This window comes from Vigna umbellata, chromosome 3 (genome assembly GCF_029865625.1).
Source record: "Vigna umbellata cultivar VRB3 chromosome 3, Vumbellata_1.0, whole genome shotgun sequence".
NCBI lineage: Eukaryota > Viridiplantae > Streptophyta > Magnoliopsida > Fabales > Fabaceae > Vigna > Vigna umbellata.
The window spans coordinates 22,754,209-22,777,209 of NC_142167.1; the positions used below are offsets into that span (position 1 = coordinate 22,754,209).

The window sequence follows — 23,001 nt, forward strand, 5'->3', positions numbered from 1 at the left end:
GCTAGTAAAATCTATAGAATTTATTGTTTTAAACATCATATTATGAATCTGATTGACTACGTTTTCTAATAAAAAACATTTATATGCAATTATATAAATAAGCATTTTAACTGTTTTCATATCGGTTCAATAAGTGATGCATTGATTCAATGATTTGACCACATCATTAAGTGGTCTTAGCTTCAAATCACTGGCTAAATCCTTATCTAAAGTTTTCATTTTGGAAGCTAATAATATCGCTTAAATAGTTCTTCAAAATTATAAAATAAATTATTTTTTACAAAAAACTTGTCTGAAGAACTGTATTATTGTGTTTACTTGCTTTCATGAATTCTAAACAGTCTATTGTTGTTTAAGTACACAAGAGTTTCACATTTGAAATGCAAATTTACAAGTGTTATTTATCCACCAATCAAAGCGAGGCACTTACCTGGAATAATACACTTTTAAGGAAGAATTCAGACCTAATCTTATCTATTTATTTACATCACATAAATAAAATATTTAACTGAAAATGTATAGATCTTGGTTAAACTTGCCCCTCAAACACCATAAATAAAATTTAAAGCAAATAATTATCAGATATTGGACATGATTAAACACAAAAAACAGTTTCATGGGTTTCCAGCTGCCATGAATAAACAAACGGTCAAGAACGAGGAGCAGCCATCTGCATCTTTTTTATCCTGTCCCCAGCCCTCACCATGCTGCAGATTAGACAATAATAATAGTCAAGATTGGGAACCTGGACTGTTCATCTATTTTACACAAATTCCAGATATTTTACGGTTTACAGTCATCAGTAAAAGAGTTTGTTTTCTTTACATATATTTTCTTTGGTTATACTTGTGAGTTCATAAAACCTATATTTATACATTAGTATAGTGCAGTTCTTGCAAGCTGATTGTTGAAATAATAATCTAGGTCCATGGTTGAAACAAATACCTAGTATCATGCGGAGTGATGAATATCCACTGTGATCCATGTGCCTCCGCAAAATCAACTAGAGTGTCCAAGCTGATTTTTCGGCTTACTGCATCCTGAAGATTAAATACAAATTCCACCTTAGGAAACTCAAAAAACAGATTCCTACGTTTTACACAAAACAAAGTATAAAGCATATTTATCAATCAGGTATGGTAGCTAACCTCAAACACTATAGCAGTATAGTGCATAGCTTATATATTTAAATGCTAAATACGATCTTTGTATAGTTTAACTGCTCATAGATTAAAAAAAATAATACTAAAAACCTGTGTTCCTCGACAACAATAAAAAGTTCAAAGTTTTGGTACTAAGGAGGCATACAAGTAAATAGAAACAAAGAATGCCGTGAATAATATAAGACATGGAGGAAAAACAAAGAGGAGTCAATGGGTTTGGATTTTTAGGAGACCGATGCCCAAAAGCATTACAATAAACAGAGAACATCGACTAAGAAAAAAACAATGAGAACAGGTCGGGTCATGGTCTAGTCGCAAGGTGAGAAGGGACAAGTGAGACATGAAAGTAGTGAACTTTGAAAGGATTTTCTACAAGATGCCTACTTTTACCCACAGCCACCTTTTCCATAAAGTACCCTTGCAATGAAAATATTATAGGCCATTCTCAGGACTTGGACATCATCGGCATAGCAGTGCTATATTACAAAAGAGATGCAAATTGTCAAACAACTACATATATCTAAAGATGGCCAAGTAAGCAACAAAAATATAGCACTATTATTTAAACTATATGAAGGTAAAAAGTTTTATCCTAGATCAGTAGCAACAAACAATTATACCATGAAGACATCAAATTCATCCATTGCTCTAAAAGGGGCCTCTGTCATTTCATGAAGCGCCAACGCAAAGCACAATGTTGAAAAAGAACGCTCCCCACCTAATTATCAAAAAATGTACAAATTAATATACACATACAAAATTTAAGTAAAATAAAATGACATGTTTAATAAATTTCCCAACAGTTATATCAAAAATCAATAGTGGAATGGAAGACTAATATGTACAAGAACAAACCTATGCATATCTGTAAACAGATAACTTCTTTTTAATCAAAGAAATAATGCTATTGCATCAACCAGGTTAGCACCATAACTTGTACCAATAATGTAAACAGATAATTTATTTACATTACATTGGTTAAAATAAGACTAAAGTAGTGAATATAAGTGGGAAATTCTCACCTCACAAGGTAATTTTATAAGGTTGAATAAGACTCAAACTCTTAAGAAAAGTCTGTCTTGAATCTGTTATTGGGTCACCTATCATTTTATAGAAACACTAAACCCAATAGTGTTGGCTGTGAGGACGTATAGGGAATAAACTCAAGTCAAAGCTTGACAAGAGCTAAAGCTAAAGAAGGGCTCGGAAGTGAGGGCAAACCTCAATTTTTTAGAGTTAAGCCCAAAACCAAATGCAAAGACTATAATTTCCCCTTGGCATAAAAGATATAAAATTATGGAATCTATTAGAAGATATTAGGGTAACAAGTTTTACTAATAGCGAACAAGTAGTATTAGCAATGAATCGAATTCGGTAATGGTAATAGTATTTGATAGAAACATCTTAATATCTATTTTGTTGTTACACTTCATTCTTTCTTTTCCCTTTTCTTGGGCTAAACCCTAAAGTTTCAACATCAATACATAGCTGGTTCCCTCGTTCATCTCCTTTGAAATTATGACAAAAAATGAAACAATATATTTTATCCCTCAATATTAAGTGGTTCTAATTGATCCAGTGAAACTAAATTCATTAAGTGGAAAGATTTTAAATTATAAATGTCAATAATAACAACTTCAAAAAGTGTGTATATCATCTATTCGGTGGCAATTAAGTTGATTTTTATCCTTTTCTATTGAAAAAGAATTAAAAAGATAATAATTAAGGTCATTCAATTATTACAATTGTTTATTTATATCCCAAAGACACAACCATTCTTGCAAACAATACTTTTTGACACACATACTTGTTGGAAGTCTCACATCGACTAGAGATAAGGTCAAATTATAATATACAAGTGGGGTGCAAACCTCACCTTACAAGCCAATTTTGTGGGGTTGAATTAGACTTAAAACCATTTTCTAATATGGTATCAGAGCCAGGTTGGAGCCTATCCTAGCGAGATTTATGTGGCCATTATGTACCACACGTTGTCGGGCCACTATCGGACCACCCATTAATTCTACTCTCACGCTCGAGATGTCTATACCTCACCGGTTTTGTGGGATTGAGTTAGGCTTAAAACCAATTTCTAATAATACTTTATTATGCCATTTGTTCTAAACTCAATATATTTTTTATATTAAATCATTACAAACAACAATATTTAAAAGCAATTTATATTATTACAAACAAATTTATCATAATTTTTTTTATTTTTCACTATTTTAATTCTTGTTTTCATTATTCTAAATAAATGTCACATAATTTTTTTTTTTTTGTATATATAATATATTCTTATAAATATTTTATAAATTTTTATTTCAATAAACATGTTCGTCACATGGGTCAAAATACTACTATATATATATATATATATATATATATATATATATATATATATATATTTCATCCTATGATGACACAGCATATTCATCACTATCCTATATAGAACCTGAAAGCCCCCTAGTATCTCGAACAGCTCTGTTTGATGCATCTTGTGGCATTTGTACCTATTAATAACAAAAAAAAATAAATAAATTAAAATAAACAAAGGAAACAAATTTAGGTCACGTGCACTGAAGTCCAAGAAACACATTTCACCATGTACAAACTAAAGGTTGACATGACACAAATTAATATTTGTTTACCTCACAGAAAAATTAATAACTTAAAAAATATTGCTTATTTGAAAAGGGAGGGTAAAGGATACTGCAAAGAAATATATATCACTAAGAAAGTAATTTTACCTCAATCATTAAGGTTTTCTGTTCATAATTAACTTTGATAAGTCCACTAATCCCCTTCTTTCTCAAATGGTCATTAAATCTGTGGATGATTTAACGAAGTCAAGGTTAAAAGGGAAAAAACAAATACTTGTGACAATGGATCACCGTAACAACAAAAGATAATATATGGTGAAAGGCATACTTCCAAGAAAGTTGGTGCTTCAGATATGTTGCATTTCTTTGAAACTTTCTCGTACGTAACTCCAAGGCTCTCCGGCAAGCCTGCAACAATATACAAAAGTTAACTCCCTAAAAAGCATTAAACAAGAACGTCACCTCATAAATTGTCTGCATCAAATGAAGAATGAACAAGTAAAAGAATTCTGATCACACTTGTAAATGGAGATTAAAAAACTAAAAGCTATTTTCTGATAATAAGAAGGTGGACTAAAAGTATACAACTATATAGGGACACTAATTTATATTATTTAGAGGCTATAATCTTGCTGTCATAAGTGCAGTTAGAAAAAAAAGAAGGAAATTAATATATCATGATTGCAGTTAAAAAACAAAGGAATGACAACTTAAGTCTCAATTCACGTTCACTCTCCCTCAAAAATATTAATTTTTATATCATAGCATAGAAGCCAAGGTGTAGGAGAAAGATAAAACTACGTAGAATATTAATACATCCGTCATCAACCAACTAAACTTAAACTTTTGGGTGAAAGCATGTCAGTGGTTTTATACTTAAGACAATTGATGCTAGAGGCATCAGGGTTTGATGTATATGCCCAATTTCAAAGAAAGGGAAGAGACGGGTGGAAGGAATAAAAGGGGAATGGGCATAAAATGCAAGAATGTTGTTGTATGAAAGAAAAAAATGTAACGCAGCAGCTGAGGAAATTAGAAGAGAAAAGGGGCAAGAAATAATGGACAGCTGGAAGAAGAGGTTTGGACAAGAGGATACAGGAATCATTTGGCAAGACAAGAGATGGGTATCTCATCATTCTTCGAAGAATAATTTGGATGGCCTGGTAGAGTGAAGAAAAGGGTCTTCCTCAAGAAAATGGGGTGTTGGGGGGAGGGGCAATTCAATAGTCTCTATTTCTTACTTTCCATTTCTGCAAGGAGCTGTGCTCCAACCATTGTTCATATTCAATCATTGCTTCCCAATAATTGTCCTATAACAGGGATCTGTTTTAGCTCATTCAGTGTTTTTATCTCCAAGTTGTATTCATAAATCTGGGTCCAATCATGTGGACAATGCCAGGTGGCCAGGCTCATCCTTGTGCTGAAAACTACTTTATTTAGATGGTCAGGCCCATCCTTTTTGTGCCAAAACTTAATTTATTTAGTAGAAGAATTAGTAGAAGAGTGGGATATCAAAAAGACCAACTAATCCAACAGATAAATCTTTTGGGTGAATACCAACAAGATGGCTTTATATCTAACAATACCGACAAAATTGCATTTATCGATAGAATAAGTAAAACCAAAAAATACATACATCCAATTTCTGTTGAAGGGTTCTGTAAACTTGCTGCCTTTTTGCAATCTTACGCTCTTTTTTCTTATACAGCATCCTAAGATCATCAATTGATTCCGAGTACCTGTATAGTGAAACCAAAATAAAGAAAATCATAATACAGACACATACAAACAGAAGTCCAGCTCGAGCATAGCAACCTGACAACATAAATCAATATCATAATGAGAAACCTTTGACTCTCGCGCATTAGTGTCTGATTAAGTCTTCCTAATTGAGCACTGATTTGCTCTGGGGTATTGCCATCACAACCTCCTAATGAATCAAGTTCATTCTGAGAGCATATTATGGAAGCCTTTTCAACACTTTCCTGCAGTTTAAACCAATGTTGGTATCAGCAAGATATAGATACTAATATATCTTTTATGATTTACATTACCAAGTTATCTCATAACACGAGTAAATCCCATAACACATAGGATTAGTGAAGTTAACGGCAGATCTTTTCACACACACGGCACTCAAAATAATAAGCAAGATGATATTTCCATTCATCACATAATCTTGTTTTTTTTACTAGTACTAATGAATTTGAAGGAAACAGGGGGAAGTGTATGTGACAAAAATATAAAGTATAAAAAAATTGTAGCATTAAAAATGTCACACCAACTAGACTGACAAACAAGATCATTCCATAAAATCCAGGGTCTAAAGATACTGAACAGAAAAGAGAATCTAAAGCATATTACAAAAAACAAGTTCTAGTGCAGATTGGAAATAGCTGAATATATGTCTAAGATGCTTGCTTTTTTTCTCTATTAGGAGACGTTTGAAAAGGATGTTTCAGTTCTGTAGGGTAGTGCACTTCTTAATGTAGATTGCACAAGAGGTTACATTATATAGGACTCCATCGCCCTAGAAATAAATTATTGAAATACATACAATAATTAATAATAACTCATTGTATCCCTACAATATCTGAACATCAATAATTAATAGTATCTCCACGTATCTCAAGAGAAACCTTTTAGTTTTAACATGCTATAAACTTGTGGTCCAGTTCATTGACCACATACTTGCTTTCACATCTAATAGAAAAAGTGATAAGCACAAATGATAGTTCGGTCTAAAATATTTACATCACTAATCTTAACCAAAATGCACCTTGCGCTTCTTTGTAAGCTCCTGATAGTGGTCCTCTGCCTCCTCAATATCAATTAGGACCTTGTTTTTCATGACACCCTCATAATGATCCTTTGCCTGTAAAATGTTTTTAAGAAAAAAAGAAGCCAACACAATTGAAAAAAAATAAATGGATAGAAGATATTTTCAGGTATTAGCTAACATATACATATTAAAAAAAAAAAAAAACCTTATTTGCTGAACCCATTTCTTTTTCAATTTCTACAAGTTCACTCTCAGCTTTCTCTAGGGCAGCAATTTCACCATTCGCTGATTCTACATTGTATGGCACCCAATAGAATATGCATCACATAACATTTCTACAATTCAATAAACAGAAGTGCAGATGATCTCACTGACATAAAACAAATAACTCATATTATATCATACCACAAAGTTTGTCAAATTCTAATTTAAGATCATCCACTTTTCCTGCTGCTTCAAGCCCGTTTTTCTGAAGGCCATCTAGCAAAACTTGTTCTTCTTCTATTTTTTTCTGGATCTCCTAGTGTTTAATAAGAATAAAAAATCATTTAAATTTAGTAACAAAAATCACATTAGCAAATTATTTGGTTTTTGTGTGTCTCCATATTACCAAATTGATAACTTGACTTCATGACTATTTCTAACCCTTCAATACTATATACTTCCTTTGTCACAAATGTTAGCATACATAAAGAAAATATAAAAGAAAAAGCGCCGGAGAGAGAACAAGGGATAAGGGACATAACATTTTATTTCTAGTAAGTGTTAATCACATATACAACATCTCTATTTTTAAATTTTATTTTGTACATTATAAGAAGTTAGTAAACAGCCGACTGACTACATAATTAACATAACCACTGATGAAACTAACTCAACTATTTACAAAACATCCCTTAATTCAGATTAGCAATAGACTGCACCCTATTGTGTCTCTAATTAACTTGAATCAGTCAGCCTTACGAGTCTTTGATAAAATTTACAACACTATTCATCTTTTCAACATTTGATGGATTCAATTATAAGTCGTTTTCCAATATAAAACTTGATTCTTAGCTTATATTAGCAAATGACTTGACATCAGGTTGCCTTGGGGTTTCAACTCTCTCTGGCCCTCTGTTCTAGTTGTCACCTACTGGTAGCAGAGGTGTAGGGCAAAGGACACGACCTCCTTAAAGTTGCCTCCCTCATCCCCCACCCAACCAAAAAAAAGTATGAAAAGGGAAAAAGACAGTAGTTTTCACTGCATGTTTGTGCCTTCACAAAATTTATTAACACTAATGCTCAGAACAAGTAAAATGTTTAGTTGAAGAATGAAATAGATGATAGAGAACAAACTGAAATTTCTTCAACAAGCTCATCAACAGAGGACAAAGGCGTTGCATTATTTTCAGCGGAGTGCAGATGCATTTCTTCCTCCAAAGCTAGCTTCTTAGAAGTAAAACTTTTACTTGCATTTACACATTGTCTCTACAAAGAAAGAAAGCAGAACAAAAAAGTATCACATGAAGCATACATCACTACATGTGTTAAAAGGCAATAATGAAAGTTGATGATTCTTTTCTTCAAGCATAAAAACATAGTTATCCATTTTAGTATTTTTTTTTTTAAATATTATTCACATTTTAGAGGACATAAAATTTTAGATAAGGAAGATTTAAAGTCCTCCTCCCAAGATATGTTCTTTTTGAGGCCCGGTAGCAGTCACGGTTGTAGCTTACCATTGGAATTAGTTCTCAGGAATTTATTTAAGCATGAAGCAGAGGCTTATCCAGTGGCGATAAATAAAAGTTATTCCTTCTTTCCTTCAAGTAATATGACATTGCAATAAAAAATGGGTTTTTGAAAACAAATATTATCTATACAAAAGTTTACCTTAATAGAACTCATATATTTGTCAAGTTCCTCAAGCTTGACTTCTGCCTCTCTTTTATTTTTTTTAAGGTCATTGGCAATCCTTTGTTCATCAGATGCTTCAGCATGAAGTTTCTCAATCTCATCTTCAAAAGAACCACAAAGACGACCAGTTCTTTGCCTCTTATTTGGATGAAGAACAGTCTGCACTGGACCTCGAGAAAACCTAAAAAGAACTTTGATTAGGAAACCCAGTTCCAACTTGTGGGCCATGGCTTGAAGATGAATGCATACATAAGAAATTTCCATCAGTCTGAAGCTTTGATCCATACTGCTACATACTTAAACGTCTGTACTGAATTATCAACAAGGGTTGAAACTTGGATACGAGCTGATGCATTTGGTTGAAATAAAAAGGACTCTATCATCACAGATAAGTATTGTATTTCAACAGGAGCATGGCTCCAACAGGGACCAAATCCCAAAACACTTTTCTCATCAAGATTCTAAGACATTGTCAAGGTAACACTGACTGATCACACTTTACAAGAAAAACAGCAGCTATATAATATCCATAATCTTGTCTTTTTCATATAAAGGAGTATAGGGTAAAAAGATTGAAAAGGAACCCCAAGCACTAAAGAGAGGACCGTGGCAGATGCAAGAACTCTCCTGCCAAAGACTAAGTTCACATTGGGAAACACACAAGTTCCACATTGGCAAGAAATAGTGACAAAGTACAGTATATAAGTGATAAATCCTCACCCCAGGTTAGTTTTGTAAAATTGAGTTATGTCTAAACTACTTTGTAAAATGATACAGCCTATCCTAGATTCACTGAAAGGGTCACTCAACATGACATACATATACCCGGCCATTTCACTCAAATATGTTGTATAAATATGAATTGCTAGTGAATAACAGTATCTATTTGCACAAGAAGTTGTACATGCAGGACACATGAATTGCAATGTCAATTGATAGTGACTTACATTCTACATCCATTTGCTGTGTAGACCTCCTTCAAATTTTGGATCCTTCGCTCAAAGGCAACCACTTTCCCAACTTCATAATCCTTGACTAGCACTTGCCTCTCAACATTTCCCTAGAGAAGCAATAAACATATTAGAAATTCTTAAAGTTAAACATATTAAGGGGAAGAGAAAAAATAATTGAGAAGGTACAAGGTGGTTTCAGGGTGAAGAGAGGAGTTGTTTCTATCAGTGGCAGTGACAGTTATCATACTTAGTATTATCTTTCAGTTTTCATACAGCAAGGAGCCGTGCTCCATTCCATCATTGTTTAAGTTCTTTCTTCTTCATACCACGTCATAAAACTTTCACTGTATTAAGGACATTATTCTTTAGTGGAATATATTTAATCCAAAAGAAAAATAATAAAAATGATATAGAATTGGGTATTATAGATAAAATCTTATGATGTATTTTTCTTTAACATTTTATAATTTGTTTCCTTATTTAATTATAATCTTTATAGTCACAGGGAGATCGAACAGTATTAGAATATGATTAGGTATGCCATATCATGTATATAGGAATAAAATATCTTATAATTATTTGTATTTATTGAAGTCTGTTAGATGTTAAGATGTGTGTTTCTGTTAATTGGGCTCAGCCCATTCTATATTAAGGGCATGGGCCCATATCTTACATTATAAATAAACTACCCTATGTGTATGCAAAAGACACAAGGGATATTTTCTCCCAATCTTCTCTATTTCTCACAAAGTCAACTAATATAAAATGGATCGGAGTCCATATACACAGTTTTTAAAATCCCACGCATCTTTTTTTCTGTCTTTGAACAACTATCATAGCAACCCAATATGAAACACTTCTTTAAAAGAAATCAATAAAAGCACTATCCTTTACAACAAGGAGAAGCCAACAGGTATAAAGTTATGAAGCAACTGCTCATCCAAAGAAATCACTTTTAAACATTTGTGAATTGCATATTGCCCACAAATAAACCAGAGAGCCATTATGGCTACAAGAATTTGGCTTCTTTTTCATCTCTCACATATAGTAAAGATAGTCAACAAACACCAGCCAATAACAAAACGGAAAACCCAACACTCCGAACATGCAAAAGAAAGAATTCCACAAAAAAAACATTTATACTGAGGATACGATTAATATGCAAGAATAATTAATTTTGGACAAGATTGACGCAGAGCTCAGAAAAAAGATAACTTCAGATACAAGAGTTTATAAAACAAAAGAATTAAAACAAGTATAAGATAAACCACCCGGTCCCATAACAACATTTAGGAAAGAATGGGAAACAACAAAATAAGGAAAATATAAACCAAATGAACTGTGATTTCCTTTAAATAAGCAATCAAAAATTCATTGAGATAGGACATTACTTTCAGGAAGCAAATATTAGCCATTACCTGATCCACTAAGACATTAATCACAGTGTGATTATCGCATTGTAAGACAGAAAGAATTGATGGATGTTCTGTATCAGGAAGCATATGTTGTGGTATCTTCAACCTGTACACCAGAAAGCAAAAGAACATGACCACAACCAAAAATATAAAACACAAACGAAGACAATTCAGGCAAAACCGATATGAAGCTAACAATTTACCTTGGGATTGAAAAATCATAAATAATAATTTGAAGGTGACCATAGTTAGCTTCCTTCGCACATTGTTTTAAAAGACGACAATCCGCATGATTAGTCACTATAAAAGAATTGAGCAATCTCCCAATAGCATATTCAAGGGCAAGTGCCCATTTATTACCATGAAGAAGCTTCTGTTAAACCATAAAAACAATGCAAAATAATAATTTGAATAAGTAATTATCATGCAACACTCGTTTATCAATATTAAGCAACTCTGTTAAACCATAAAAAGCAATGTCAAGTAATACAATCTAGTATGGCAATTAAGTGAGCAACCAACCAACCACAATTTCATTAATTGACAAAGCTAGGAAATAAACTTGAAAATGGCATTACATCAATGAGAAAACCCGGGATAGAAACCAATGTCAAGTAATACAATCTAGTAGTGCAATTAAGTGACCAACAAACCACAATTTAATTAATTGACAGAGCTAGGAAACAAACTTGAAAATTGCATTACATCAATGAGAAAACTCGGGATAGAAAGCATTAAGCATGGAGTCACACCTTTGTAAAGTTTGACTAACAGCCAGAGAACTGAGAATTTATAAGAATTTAGAAGAAAAGAAAACAGAATTACAGGGCAGGAGTCCCTAAGTCTTAATTGTAGAAAAACCAAGGAAAAGAGAAAAATATCAAACTGGATACCTATAAACCCCGCAGAAAAAACAAGGTGCATGAACACAAAATGAAGCAAATAAACCATCTTATCACAAATATGAGAAACCAGTGAAAAATATTGACAAATGAGATTAAAATTATATAGTTACTAGTGAAAACACAGGCGCTACATGCATGTGTATTCACATTTTTTTATGATAATAAAAACTAAAAATTATAAGAAAAAAATAAATATAAATATTTTTCATAATTATATCATAGATTGTTTATATTTATCTTGTGAGTAATTTTTTATTATAAATAGTTATTTTGTTTTAAAAAATGGTCAAATTAAAAAAAATAGTTAAATTTAAAAAACCATTACTAAATTGGTAAGATAATTATTTTAATTTTTAAAAAAATTATTTATCAAAGGATAAATTCGAAAACAAAATGTGTACACCAAAGCAGTGAATTCCCTTTATATATAATAGTATAGATATTCCATCACTGTATTCACTTATTTATTCCACTGAGAAGAAGACAACAGCTAACCAAAGAAAGACACTTCATTTCACTTGAACCAAAAAACTCTGCATAAGCCAAGAGAGTAATATGCAATACATGATAAAGGGATTACAAATTATGATACCAGATGGGCACCAATTGGACCAATTGGAGGCATTTTAAACCTTCGGTGGTATCTCTCAATTATTTGTAACAAATTGATTACTTTGGCTCCTCCGAAAACAGTAATCTGCTTCCAAAAAACAGTTCTTAGCAACATTAAAGCAAGGAATTTTATGAAAATTTATTGTCTATTAGATTTTGTGGAAATGAACAAAATACATAAAAAAGAAAAATAAAAGCAATATTTTGATCTTGATAAAGAAGTACAATATTGGTTATACCTTATTGCTTTGATGTTGTTGAAGATCACGGATTCGGCGCATGGTACCATGGTGATTTTTTTCATGATCATGAATCTGTTAAAAGCAATGAATTACACTGATATAGTTAATGTTGTAATAAACAAGTTTCAAAGAACAGAAGAGCCTCAAAAAAAAAATCTGCATCAGGTACTCTTTAACATCATCATGTAATACGGAAACGGTAACCATTTTATCAGCTTCCTAAGAAAGATTTAAAAAGATATATCCCCTCCCCATCCAAAAAAAGGTCATTAAGAGGCACAAATTACAGAGAGTTTAGTGTTAAAAAAAATGAAAAGAACATGTGAAAATTCTGAAAATTTAATTGAAATTAGAAAATAAAAAACCATAAAAGAAAATTTGTTTACAAGAAACCAAAGAGAGAATAAGAATTCCATCACAATTTAACAGCATTAGCAAAAGGCACACCTTATCAGCTATCTTTTGGATTTCGTCATTTTGCCTACGTATACTCTCCATTAAAGAAGCATCTTCTTCTTTCAATCTGAAATGACAAAGGATACTTAAGAACGAGAACTTTAAATCCCAAGTAAAACACAAATATGAGAAACCACAAAAGTAAAACCACAACCTCTTCAGGGTTAACTCAGCTGCATGAACCTCATCTTTAAGCACCTTCAGTTTCTCCTCCACGTTAGATTCTTCAGCCTACATTATTATGAAAAATGATAGGAACTGAAGCTTATTTATAAGAAAAATAGCATTGTTATCAGATGCGAACCATTCAAATTCATGAAGAAGACCAGAAGTTAAAACCAGGGTACAATCAAAAGGAAAAGTGACAAACATTAAAGAAAATGATACCAAAAAGAAAGAAGCAAGTGAAACAGTAACAACTAACAAGTAGGTAGTTGAAATTGAATATGACATGGGTCAATAATCAATAATTAAATATATAAGCCATAACAAAGTGCCAACCAAAAAACACCACAGTTTTTCCCCCTATCCAACCCCTCCGCCTACAAAGAAGAAAGCACACAGGAGCCACAATTAAGGCAGGCTAAGGGTGAGCAAGACTAAAGCAACTTTCCAACACACTCTCACACCTAGGGCTATGGGACAAGAACATGGCAATGCAGGTGACCAAACAATAGACATACAATAGACTCTAATATCATCTTACAATTTGGGCTTAGAGCCTAAACTCAACCTCCAAAACTGGCTTACGAGGTACTAAGGTGAGGATCCCATGAAGCCATCCTAAAGAAGTAGCAATTCAAGCAGGTCAGAAGTGACAACTGCCACAACATCGACAACTTTGTACAATATTCAAATTTAAATAAAAAGCAGTCAAAAAGAATTCAAGGAACCAATGAACAAAGCGAAGTGTTTCACTGAAAAAGAGCAATTAGGTGACACTTTAACAAATTTAAATTGAAAAACTAAGAAAAAACACCCCAAGGAAAGCAAAGTTAAGTATTAACATAGATATAGAATATCCATAGCGAGGGACTTGGAAAACCTGAGTATTTTTTGCATGCTGCTCGTGAATATCCTGTACTTGTTGTTCAAGCATTTTAAGTTGTCGTACCATCTTCTGTATGTTGCTAGTTTTGCTTTTGCAGTCTCGCTCAAGTCCAAATGCCTCTTTTTTTGCCTTAATGGAGGAAGATGCATTTGCAACAGACAGAATATGAAGTATGAGTAATAAAAATTAAAAGCAAGATAATTATCGAAATATAAAATAATCATCTACAGTCTCCCTTGAGTTAAAATGCGTCTTTTTTGCTTCAAGGAGAAAGATGAATTTGAAAAAGATAAAATATGAAGAAAGATTAATAAAAATATAAAGAATGAAAATGATTGATGCATAAAAAATAGTCATACTATTAGGACAGAACACAAGTTATCTATCAGTGGAAAGGGTCTGCAGGTTCATCACCGGAAAAGCAAAGTGGCAAAGTTGTAACATGTTAGTTGGTTCTGTTATTGTTCTGTTATCCGTCTTACCATAATTCATATAGGTAGATCCTTTTACAAGTAAAAAGCAGGAGGGGAGCTCCTTTGGGGGTATACTCATATACCTTTGTTCTAGGGTGATTCTAGTGTTTCTTTCAGCAATAAGGAAGCATATTCAGTATTCAACAATAAACAAGCATATTTCCTTGTTTAAGTGTTACTATTTCCTGGCAGGAAGAAGCTGATATCACTACATCAGAAAAAAAAAGAACGTAACATGTTGGAAAAGGGGAAGTCTTCCAGATCACCTAGTTCAAGTAAAATGACAAGCACATAGCTGAATAAAGGAGTATTGCACTATGAAACTTTCATATCACATAATTCAAGTAAAATAACAAGCATATAGCTGAATAAGGATTAATGCAGTATGAAATTTCACCCACATATTGTTCAAAGCAATTGGCAAAAGAGGAATTGGGAGTAAGACCACCCACTTCTGACATACCATGGACACAGATTGGTTTAAATTTTCCTTTATTTGCTTAACTTGTGATGTCTTTTCCAACATTCTTGCAATTTCATCTCTCTTCTTGGAGCATTTTTCCTTCAACTTTTCAACCAAATGCTGCAAAAGAAATTAGAGTCCAACTTACTCTATTAGAGATCAAATATACATAGAAAAAAGAAACAGTAAAGATGGCAACAGAAGTTAATAATCATAAATTATATCATGTTCGGAGTGCAAGCCTTAGCAAATAACATTTTAACTTAAAATATATGATAAATTATATCATATATGAAAACTTACTTTATGTTAATATGCCCATTTGAGTTTGCATTACATTTTCATTTTATTGTAATATCCTTTATATTTCATCTATTAGTTCGTTTGTCAAGCATTCAGTTAGTTGCTAACTTAGGAATGAGTCATATTGTACCAACTTGATTCCAAGAAGTATGTCATGCAAACAGAAAGGAGAAAAAATTGGTCACAATTAGTTGCATTTTAGCCAATCCTATCTTACCACCTCAGCATCTTATTGAGAGTACAATTATGTTAACCCAATGTATTTTGATAGTGACATTAGATAAACCTACTATAAATTCATAAAAAAAATTTGTTTTGGAAATGCTTCATTACAACATGGATGCAAACAAGAATAATAAAAAACATGAAAACGGATCAACAATGGCAAATAAGCAATGTATTACTTTTGGTATAGAAGAAAAATGCAGAGGAATGAACATGCCCACTGTCCAGAGCTAAATTATTTTAGTGAATAGAAATTTCTCTGACCCTAACTGAAAATAACCCTCCTACCCACTCTCCCTGAACGATCCCCATACAACAAAACTCCTCTTACTCCTTTCTCTCTCTGCCACCCAATCATTCTTTCCCTGCAACATTTTTTTCTTGCAGGTAGACTATCCATACCATGGGCTTATGCTCGCTGGTCTGCAGTCAGACCAATTACCATATCCCCATTAAAGGTCCTAACAAACACATGAATCAATGAAAATCCATACCAACAACATTATTATACTGTGACTAATCACACATTAAGCAAGACCAAAATATATGTTAAATTTTATCCCATGTGAAATGCATTAAAAAAATTTCCTTTGTGTACACATCCAGATTTTAATTGTAGAATGTACTAGCAATTCAAGGAAAAAGTGAGAATTATAAACAAACAGCTGATGAAATTGTAATCCTATCTTTTATTTTCTACTGTAAACAATTTTTGCTTGATGTTAGTATTGGAGATCTCACATTAACTAAAAAATAATCAAAATATAGCATATAAGTGGGTGCAAGTCTCAAATTAAAAATCAATTTTGTAAAATTAAATTAGGCTTAAAATTCACTTTCTAAAATGATATGAAAGTTTACATAGTAAGGTTTGTTAGTTCTACGAGTTTCCCACATTGGACCTCTCATAAATATTTCTTCCCATGCTCAAAATGTCTAGTCCTTGGTATCAGAGGATGTGTGGAAGATTCCACATTAATTATGAATAAGGTCAAATTATAATATATATCTGGATGCAAACCTCAACTTGCAAGTCAGCTTTGTGAGGTCAAACCGCAAAGAAAAGTTCATATTGTATTCAGAAAATGAAAACTGCTGAGTGCTAAGCACATAGGCGAACATACCAGTTGTTGATCAATCTTAGCCTGGCAGGTAGGTATCCGGTTCTTCAACTTTTCAATCTTTATATTTTGTTCCTCTAGTTGCTTGTCCACATCATAAACCCATGACCATGCAAGTTTCTTTTTTAACTGCTGAACCTGCATGGATATTTGTTCAACATGCTCCATGTTTCTAATTTTAACTTCCAGCTCATTAAGCTCATTCTCTATGGGCCTTATTGCAGCCTCTAACTCTTTAACTGTTTCATATGCGATAGAAATTTCCTTAAAAATGCTTTCAAGAAGATCATTGACTTGCTGAAGAAGTGTGGCCTTGTAAAAGAACTGATTAATCAAGTGTCAGTGTCGCTTTTAGTAAGGTTTATTAAAACAATAACACCAACGCTAAGAGCTAACCTTAAATTTATCTTTGTTATTCCCAGAATGCAAAAATTCCCTGCTTTTGTCTTGAGTCATAATTACACACGGATTCTCCACATCGATCTGCAAATGAAAAGATTCAAGAAAAGTTGCAAGAAAAAAAATACTGAAAAAGGAAATAAAGGCATTGCTGAATATTTAATGCATGTTCAAGTGAATATTCTGAATTATTCAAATCAAACTATTGGTTCAAAATAAGACAGTCTCTTGTTACTTTTGACTCAAGTAATTTGGGACTTTTAAACGGAACTCCAAACATGTTATTATTGGTTATTAGCTTCTGAGTTGAAATTTGCATCTTGCTTATATACTCTACTTTACCCATGTCATTAGTCCACATAGGAACTCTAACAAAAACAATAAAAAAAATAGATTACTAATCACCACCTACTCAAATACATTGGTTATTACCAGACACCCCCCTTCGTAAGATAACATTGAAATCAAGCATGTAAATAATATTTTTTTAAAATTCATCTTGCAACAATTCAGCAAAGCATAAGAACAGGTTCAAAGGATGCCACATTACTACAAGATAGAACATTAAAAATTGAAGTACTGCAGGAGAGAAAGCCTACATTAAAATGTTCAACTATTTCTTGAAGCTCTGCCTTTCGACTAACAACTTTCCTTCCTGTCAACAAACCCAGATATACAACATAATGGTGAACAAAGCATCATTAACAATCATTTAAAAAAAAATTATTTGTAAAGAAAATGTCTCACTGAGAATTATCCACCAGAAAATTAACCCCATTTAATGCACAGTTAATTATCATTAGACACTAAATAATAATTAATGAGAATATTGATTTATTTATCTCATATCTCACCAAATATAGCCTTCACAGTAAGCTTGGTGAGTCAATTCATTCGCTCACCACATGAAGAACATCTTGAGGCAGTTTTCCGGTTTCTGTGGTGTTCAAAAGGTCCTCCCAGGCAGAGACTATTTTTCAAGAAAATTAGGCAAGGTCTTTAAGTTTTCACAGAATATGGACAGGACTGGATCCACTACTGACTGAAAGTTAACATTTAGCTACAGTACATTTGCATGGGGAAATCTGGTCACTTAAAGATGAAAAAAACAAAACATTGTGGCTAGAAGTAGTTGAAATCATGAATATAAGGCAATGGCCCAAAAAGGTTGGGTAATTTTATTATTCAAGAATCTAATTACAACTTAGTACGACTCTCCCATGAAGTCCTGCCGAGATAACAAGGCTTCAATTAGCATTTTCCTAAACCCAATTGAACATGATCAAACAAAGCAAATTGAAATTGACAAATATTTTATAAAAGAGAGGGCGGATGTAGGCCTAATTTGTACGTCGTTCTTTTCCACTCCGAAGCAAGTGACAATGATTCTTACACAAGGATTCTCCAGATTTAATCCTAAATTCTTTACCAGCAAGTGGGGCATCTTGGACATCCATGAATTAACACGAGGGGAATGACCATTTTATGTGTCTGTTACGTTAAACTTAAGTTCAATTAAGGATTCTGGAAGATGTAGGAAGCCAAGATCATTCAGATCCGAATGTATTTCATTCTCCTTTATTCTAAAGATTTAGATATAAGATCATGACAGGGTTATTCAAATATGACTTTATTTTATTATCATTTATTTTTTCCCTGTCTTATCCTTATATTTATTCTGTAATCAGATGGTTAGGATCTCTCTTAGTCATCTCTTCCAATATAAAGCAAGTGTAATTCTAATCAATCAAGAAGAGAAATATAATTTTAGTATCCTAAAATTATACCAATAAATCAGGAAACTAAGCAAACAAAGATGGTTTTCTGGTCTTGATCATGAGAAACAATCCCCTAAAACAAGGAATTTCTGCTTGTGTTAGATCAGGAAAACTTACAAACATGGGCCCTGTATCTCAAAGAAAATTATAAGAGAACAAGTGGGACATATATCTCATGAAAATTAATCTGTTGCAAACTAAAACATTATAGCAGTAATAGGCTTAGTACGGGAAAAAACAAGAAACATAGGGAAGCACACCTAGGTGATCTTTTAATGTAGTAGAACTTGCGGATTCAGATATCCGACGTTCTACATTGATAACACGACCATATATTTCAGGCTTGAAAGCATCCTCTCCTTCATTTTGAATTTCAACTTGGATGACAGCATTACTACAAAGAGAAAATAGAATTTCATGAAAACACTGTATTGGGTACACTAGCCATTCTATCAGCAGTATGAACAAAACAAGATAAAACAAGGTATGCTAATTCACCCATAATATAACTATAAACCACTTCACAAATTTTATTATTTAAAAATTACAAATAAACTATAAAGACAAAAATGTTGATTAGCACTAGACTCAAACCACACTTTAGAATTTAGCTCCATTCATTTATCATCTAGTTTGGATGCAAGAGTCTCAATAATTCAGGGTCCTCCCTATTATAAGAGACCAATGTACTGAACTTAGAATCACGAACCTTTCACTTTTTCACTCATTCTCTAAAAGTTTGACATGGTAGCAAGATCTTAGGCACGATCCACAATGACCACCAAAGGCTCAGCTCTGAAATCTAATTATCACTCCTTCACCAGCTGCTTCAATGATCTTCTCACATCTAATCTCCAATCTCCAAGAAAATTGACGACAAAAAATTCCTCCAACAAATATTTTAAACTCTTTATAAACCCCTAAGAATGATTTTTCAAAATTAACATTACTATTGGAAAGTCATCTCAGATACCATTCCCAACCCCCACCTGCCTAATTTGCTCATGTCATGGAAGAACTTCTCTAGGTGCAAACCTTCCCCCTAAACTCGAAGTCCAAAACATTGCTCCTCTGGTATTGTGCAACAACATGAGCATTGTTCCATCGTCCACAATTCTGTACAACATGCACACACTACACACATGGAGTTGAATCTCTTTTATGTTCATGTGAAAGTTCTCAACAAACAACTTAAGTTTAACATATTTCAGCCTTTTTCCCAGTGTGTTTATCAGTTAACCAAGGTTCTCTCTCTCTCCTTCAGGTTTTGAAATTCTTCTGTCTAAGTTCAAGGTGTTTGGTCCTGCAGGACTTTTGAACTATAGGAGACGAATGCACTGCACCTAGAATCTAGAACCTACCTTCTATTTTACTAACTAAAACTAGCATTGACGAATTCAGTTACGAGAAAAGTCAGGAGTTATGAGTTAGTTATAGTCACACAATTCGAATGGCAAGTTTAATGTACCACCAAATTGTAATCAATTCACGTCAATAGTTTCTCTTTCTTTTTCTCGGAAAGTTTTACAAAGAAGAATATTCTATCCCAACCCATTCTCTTACTAAGAATAATATCCTTGTAGAAAACTCATTCGGAACCCCAGTGGTGTTATCCATCTGAAGTCAAATTCCTCATCCAGAAATACCATATTGGAGGTAATGAAAAGTCATCATACAAAGAGATAAAAAGAAAAAATAGCACACTTACCTGGCACCATTTTTAATGAAATCCTTCAAAGTGGATGCTCTTTGAGTTCCTTTGGCCCGACAGCCAAATGCAACACACAGTGCAGTTAGGATTGCACTCTTACCACCTAAAACCCCAAACGAAACAAACAGTAAATATTTTTCCTTTATACATGACACTAAATTCTGAATTCATAAGAAGAAAATATAACACATGTCTACTAAAAAAAAAGGAACTGACTTCCGTTTTGACCCGTGATGAAATTCACATGGTTTCCGAACTCAGTCTCGTGTTTGGAGTGACACATGAAGTTCTCGAGACGAAGTCGCTTGATGATGCCTGCTGTGGGGTTCTGAAGAGTTGGAGAAACCCTAGAACTGGATTCTCCCATGCTCTCTCCTCTTCCCCGTTTCATTCTTGCTATGCTATGCAAACGATGGCTAATGCTGTCACTCAGCTCAAGTTCATTGAATTCAAGGGAACTGAAGTGGGAGCGAAGAAAACTCACCCCTTAGGATCAATGCAACAAAAGCAAGAGAAATTAATGGAAGCAAAACTTAATGGCGGGAAGGAAAAAAGGAGTTGGGCTGGACTGGGCTTTCTCTCTACAACTTCTTATCAGCTATTGCTTCTGTGTATCTACCATTACTAACTGCAACACTATAATAATACGAGAAGACTGATATACCCTCCATCACTTCACTGCCATTGTCGTTCCTGAGAAAGAGGAAAAGGAGGACGACGCTGCATACGAAGAAAAGAAAAAAAAAAGTTTTTCCGTATTTTTTGTATTCTGAAATTTTTTTTCAAAGTATATTCCATGTAGAGTGTTTCAAAAAAATAGGTTTCGGAAGGTATTATATATTTCAGAAATAAGAATATATTTTAAATATTCAGGAAATTTAATTCCAAAAATTCCTTTTCAGAAATCTGATTATGGAAACAACGTCTCGAAAATTTTATTCTGGAAACTTTGATCAAAGGTTCCAAAAAGTATGTTCCGGAGAGTTTTTAGAATATATATTTCGGAAATCCCTTTTTCAAACGATATTTTGAAAATTTGTAGGGGTGCGTGAAGAAATTGAGGGAAATGCATGAAGTGAAAGCCCTTCTTATTTGCACTCCCCTTTGAAGACAGATTCAAGTATCACATTATTGGTAATACATCCTAAATATAATCATTTTTAACTTAACGGTATTAATTATTTTTTATTACACGATGTTTCAAATGATATTTTAATTAAAATGTGTCAAAAGTATAATAATTTAAACATTAATCTAAAATATTATTATTTTTAATTACACGATACTTCAAAATAATATTTTAATTAAAATGTGTCAAAAAATATAATAATTTAAACATCAATCTAAAACGTGATTGACATATAAAACAAATAACCTAATTCGATTAGAATGACATTATTTTTTTAATTTAAAAATCAAAATATATTAAAATTTAAAACATTAATTTTAATTTTGTATTTAAATTTAAAAATATATTTAACCTTCATTTTTATTAATGATTATGAATAGAATTTTATTTGTTATATTACTTCCTTAAAAGTTACTCATAAATTATATTATTATAAATTTGAAAATTATCTTTACATATTATAACCGAAAGACAAAACTATAAATAAATATTTTTTTATGTGGGTCGGTCTGTGAACCTATAAATTAAATATTATGCGAAATAAACTAAAGAAATTATTCCCAAGATGTGGGTCAAAATAACACAAATCATCCCAATTGTCATTTCTATAAGATATTTGACTAAACCATAATTGAATAATTTCAAAATAGTCAAATATGTCATGTTATAAATAACAAAAATCACATGCTCACAGATTGAAAATCGGATAAACTTGAGATCACCAAGTATACTAACCTCAACCTTGTTAAATATTAAGATAATATGAAATTTTTATCAAAATATGTATTTCTAAGTATGTTATTTAATGGAAAATGGTTAAAAACCTTTTACAATCTCTTACCATAATAATTGAGTTCACAACGTGTTATGAGATGTCTAATCACAAAATTTAGCTTCAAAATGTAATTATATAATTAAATTGTGTTATTTTTCACATTTATTTTGATTGTTTTTTGCATGAAACTTAGATACATATCTTTTAACCATTTTATGACATGGAGTAGTTGAAGGCAACACCTTAAAAGAAAAACTTTGTTGAGATTTCAAAAGAAAATAGAAAGTGTTCAAAGTACACAATAAAAAAAATTACATTCTATATACAAAAATTAAAATTTAATATTTATTAATTATTTTCACTCATGACGTAATTAAAATGGAAATTTATCTAGCTTTTTCTTATATATTTTTATTCAAAACCAATGTATTTAAATACGATTTTAATGTTTTTCAAAAGATAAAAGCAGAGTTCCAATGCACATATTTTATCTTTACAAAAATATAAAAAATAAAGTCACTCGTATCTTAATACTTTAAACTT

General features: G+C 32.3%; 1 protein-coding gene across 2 annotated transcripts; it reads right to left on the minus strand.

Moving 5' to 3' along the window:
- Positions 1 to 374: 374 nt before the first annotated feature.
- LOC124829042 (structural maintenance of chromosomes protein 6B-like) lies at positions 375 to 21,082 on the minus strand. 2 transcript variants are annotated; one of them, XM_088110141.1, is made up of 28 exons: positions 20,771 to 21,082; positions 20,552 to 20,657; positions 19,104 to 19,237; positions 17,665 to 17,720; positions 17,063 to 17,149; positions 16,670 to 16,990; positions 15,018 to 15,137; positions 14,076 to 14,210; positions 13,185 to 13,261; positions 13,022 to 13,097; positions 12,572 to 12,646; positions 12,313 to 12,417; positions 11,019 to 11,188; positions 10,819 to 10,921; positions 9,395 to 9,507; positions 8,424 to 8,628; positions 7,887 to 8,018; positions 6,954 to 7,068; positions 6,754 to 6,839; positions 6,546 to 6,641; positions 5,615 to 5,751; positions 5,403 to 5,505; positions 4,095 to 4,174; positions 3,914 to 3,992; positions 3,619 to 3,676; positions 1,784 to 1,881; positions 946 to 1,040; positions 375 to 707 (listed from the first exon to the last, which is right to left on the minus strand). In XM_088110141.1, the coding sequence occupies exons 1-28, from the start codon at positions 20,943 to 20,945 to the stop codon at positions 650 to 652; spliced, it is 3,195 nt and encodes a 1,064-aa protein (XP_087966267.1). In that variant the 5' UTR covers positions 20,946 to 21,082; the 3' UTR covers positions 375 to 649. The 2 variants fall into 2 exon arrangements, with proteins under 2 accessions (XP_087966267.1, XP_087966268.1); XM_088110142.1 differs by lacking the exons at positions 20,552 to 20,657; positions 20,771 to 21,082 and adding an exon at positions 17,920 to 18,035 and having other exon boundaries at positions 19,104 to 19,214.
- Between the last annotated feature and the right edge of the window lie 1,919 nt (positions 21,083 to 23,001).

What these genes read in the sequence shown, in the direction of transcription:
- LOC124829042 (XM_088110141.1), bottom strand. Translation starts at nt 20,945, where the DNA reads ATGAAACGGGGAAGAGGAGAGAGCATGGGAGAATCCAGTTCTAGGGTT. An exon ending in CTAATGCGCGAGAGTCAAAG is followed by an intron (nt 5,506 to 5,614) that starts GTTTCTCATTAT and finishes TTCACTATACAG; the next exon opens with GTACTCGGAATCAATTGATG. An exon ending in CCCTTCAACAGAAATTGGAT is followed by an intron (nt 4,175 to 5,402) that starts GTATGTATTTTT and finishes ATATTGTTGCAG; the next exon opens with GCTTGCCGGAGAGCCTTGGA.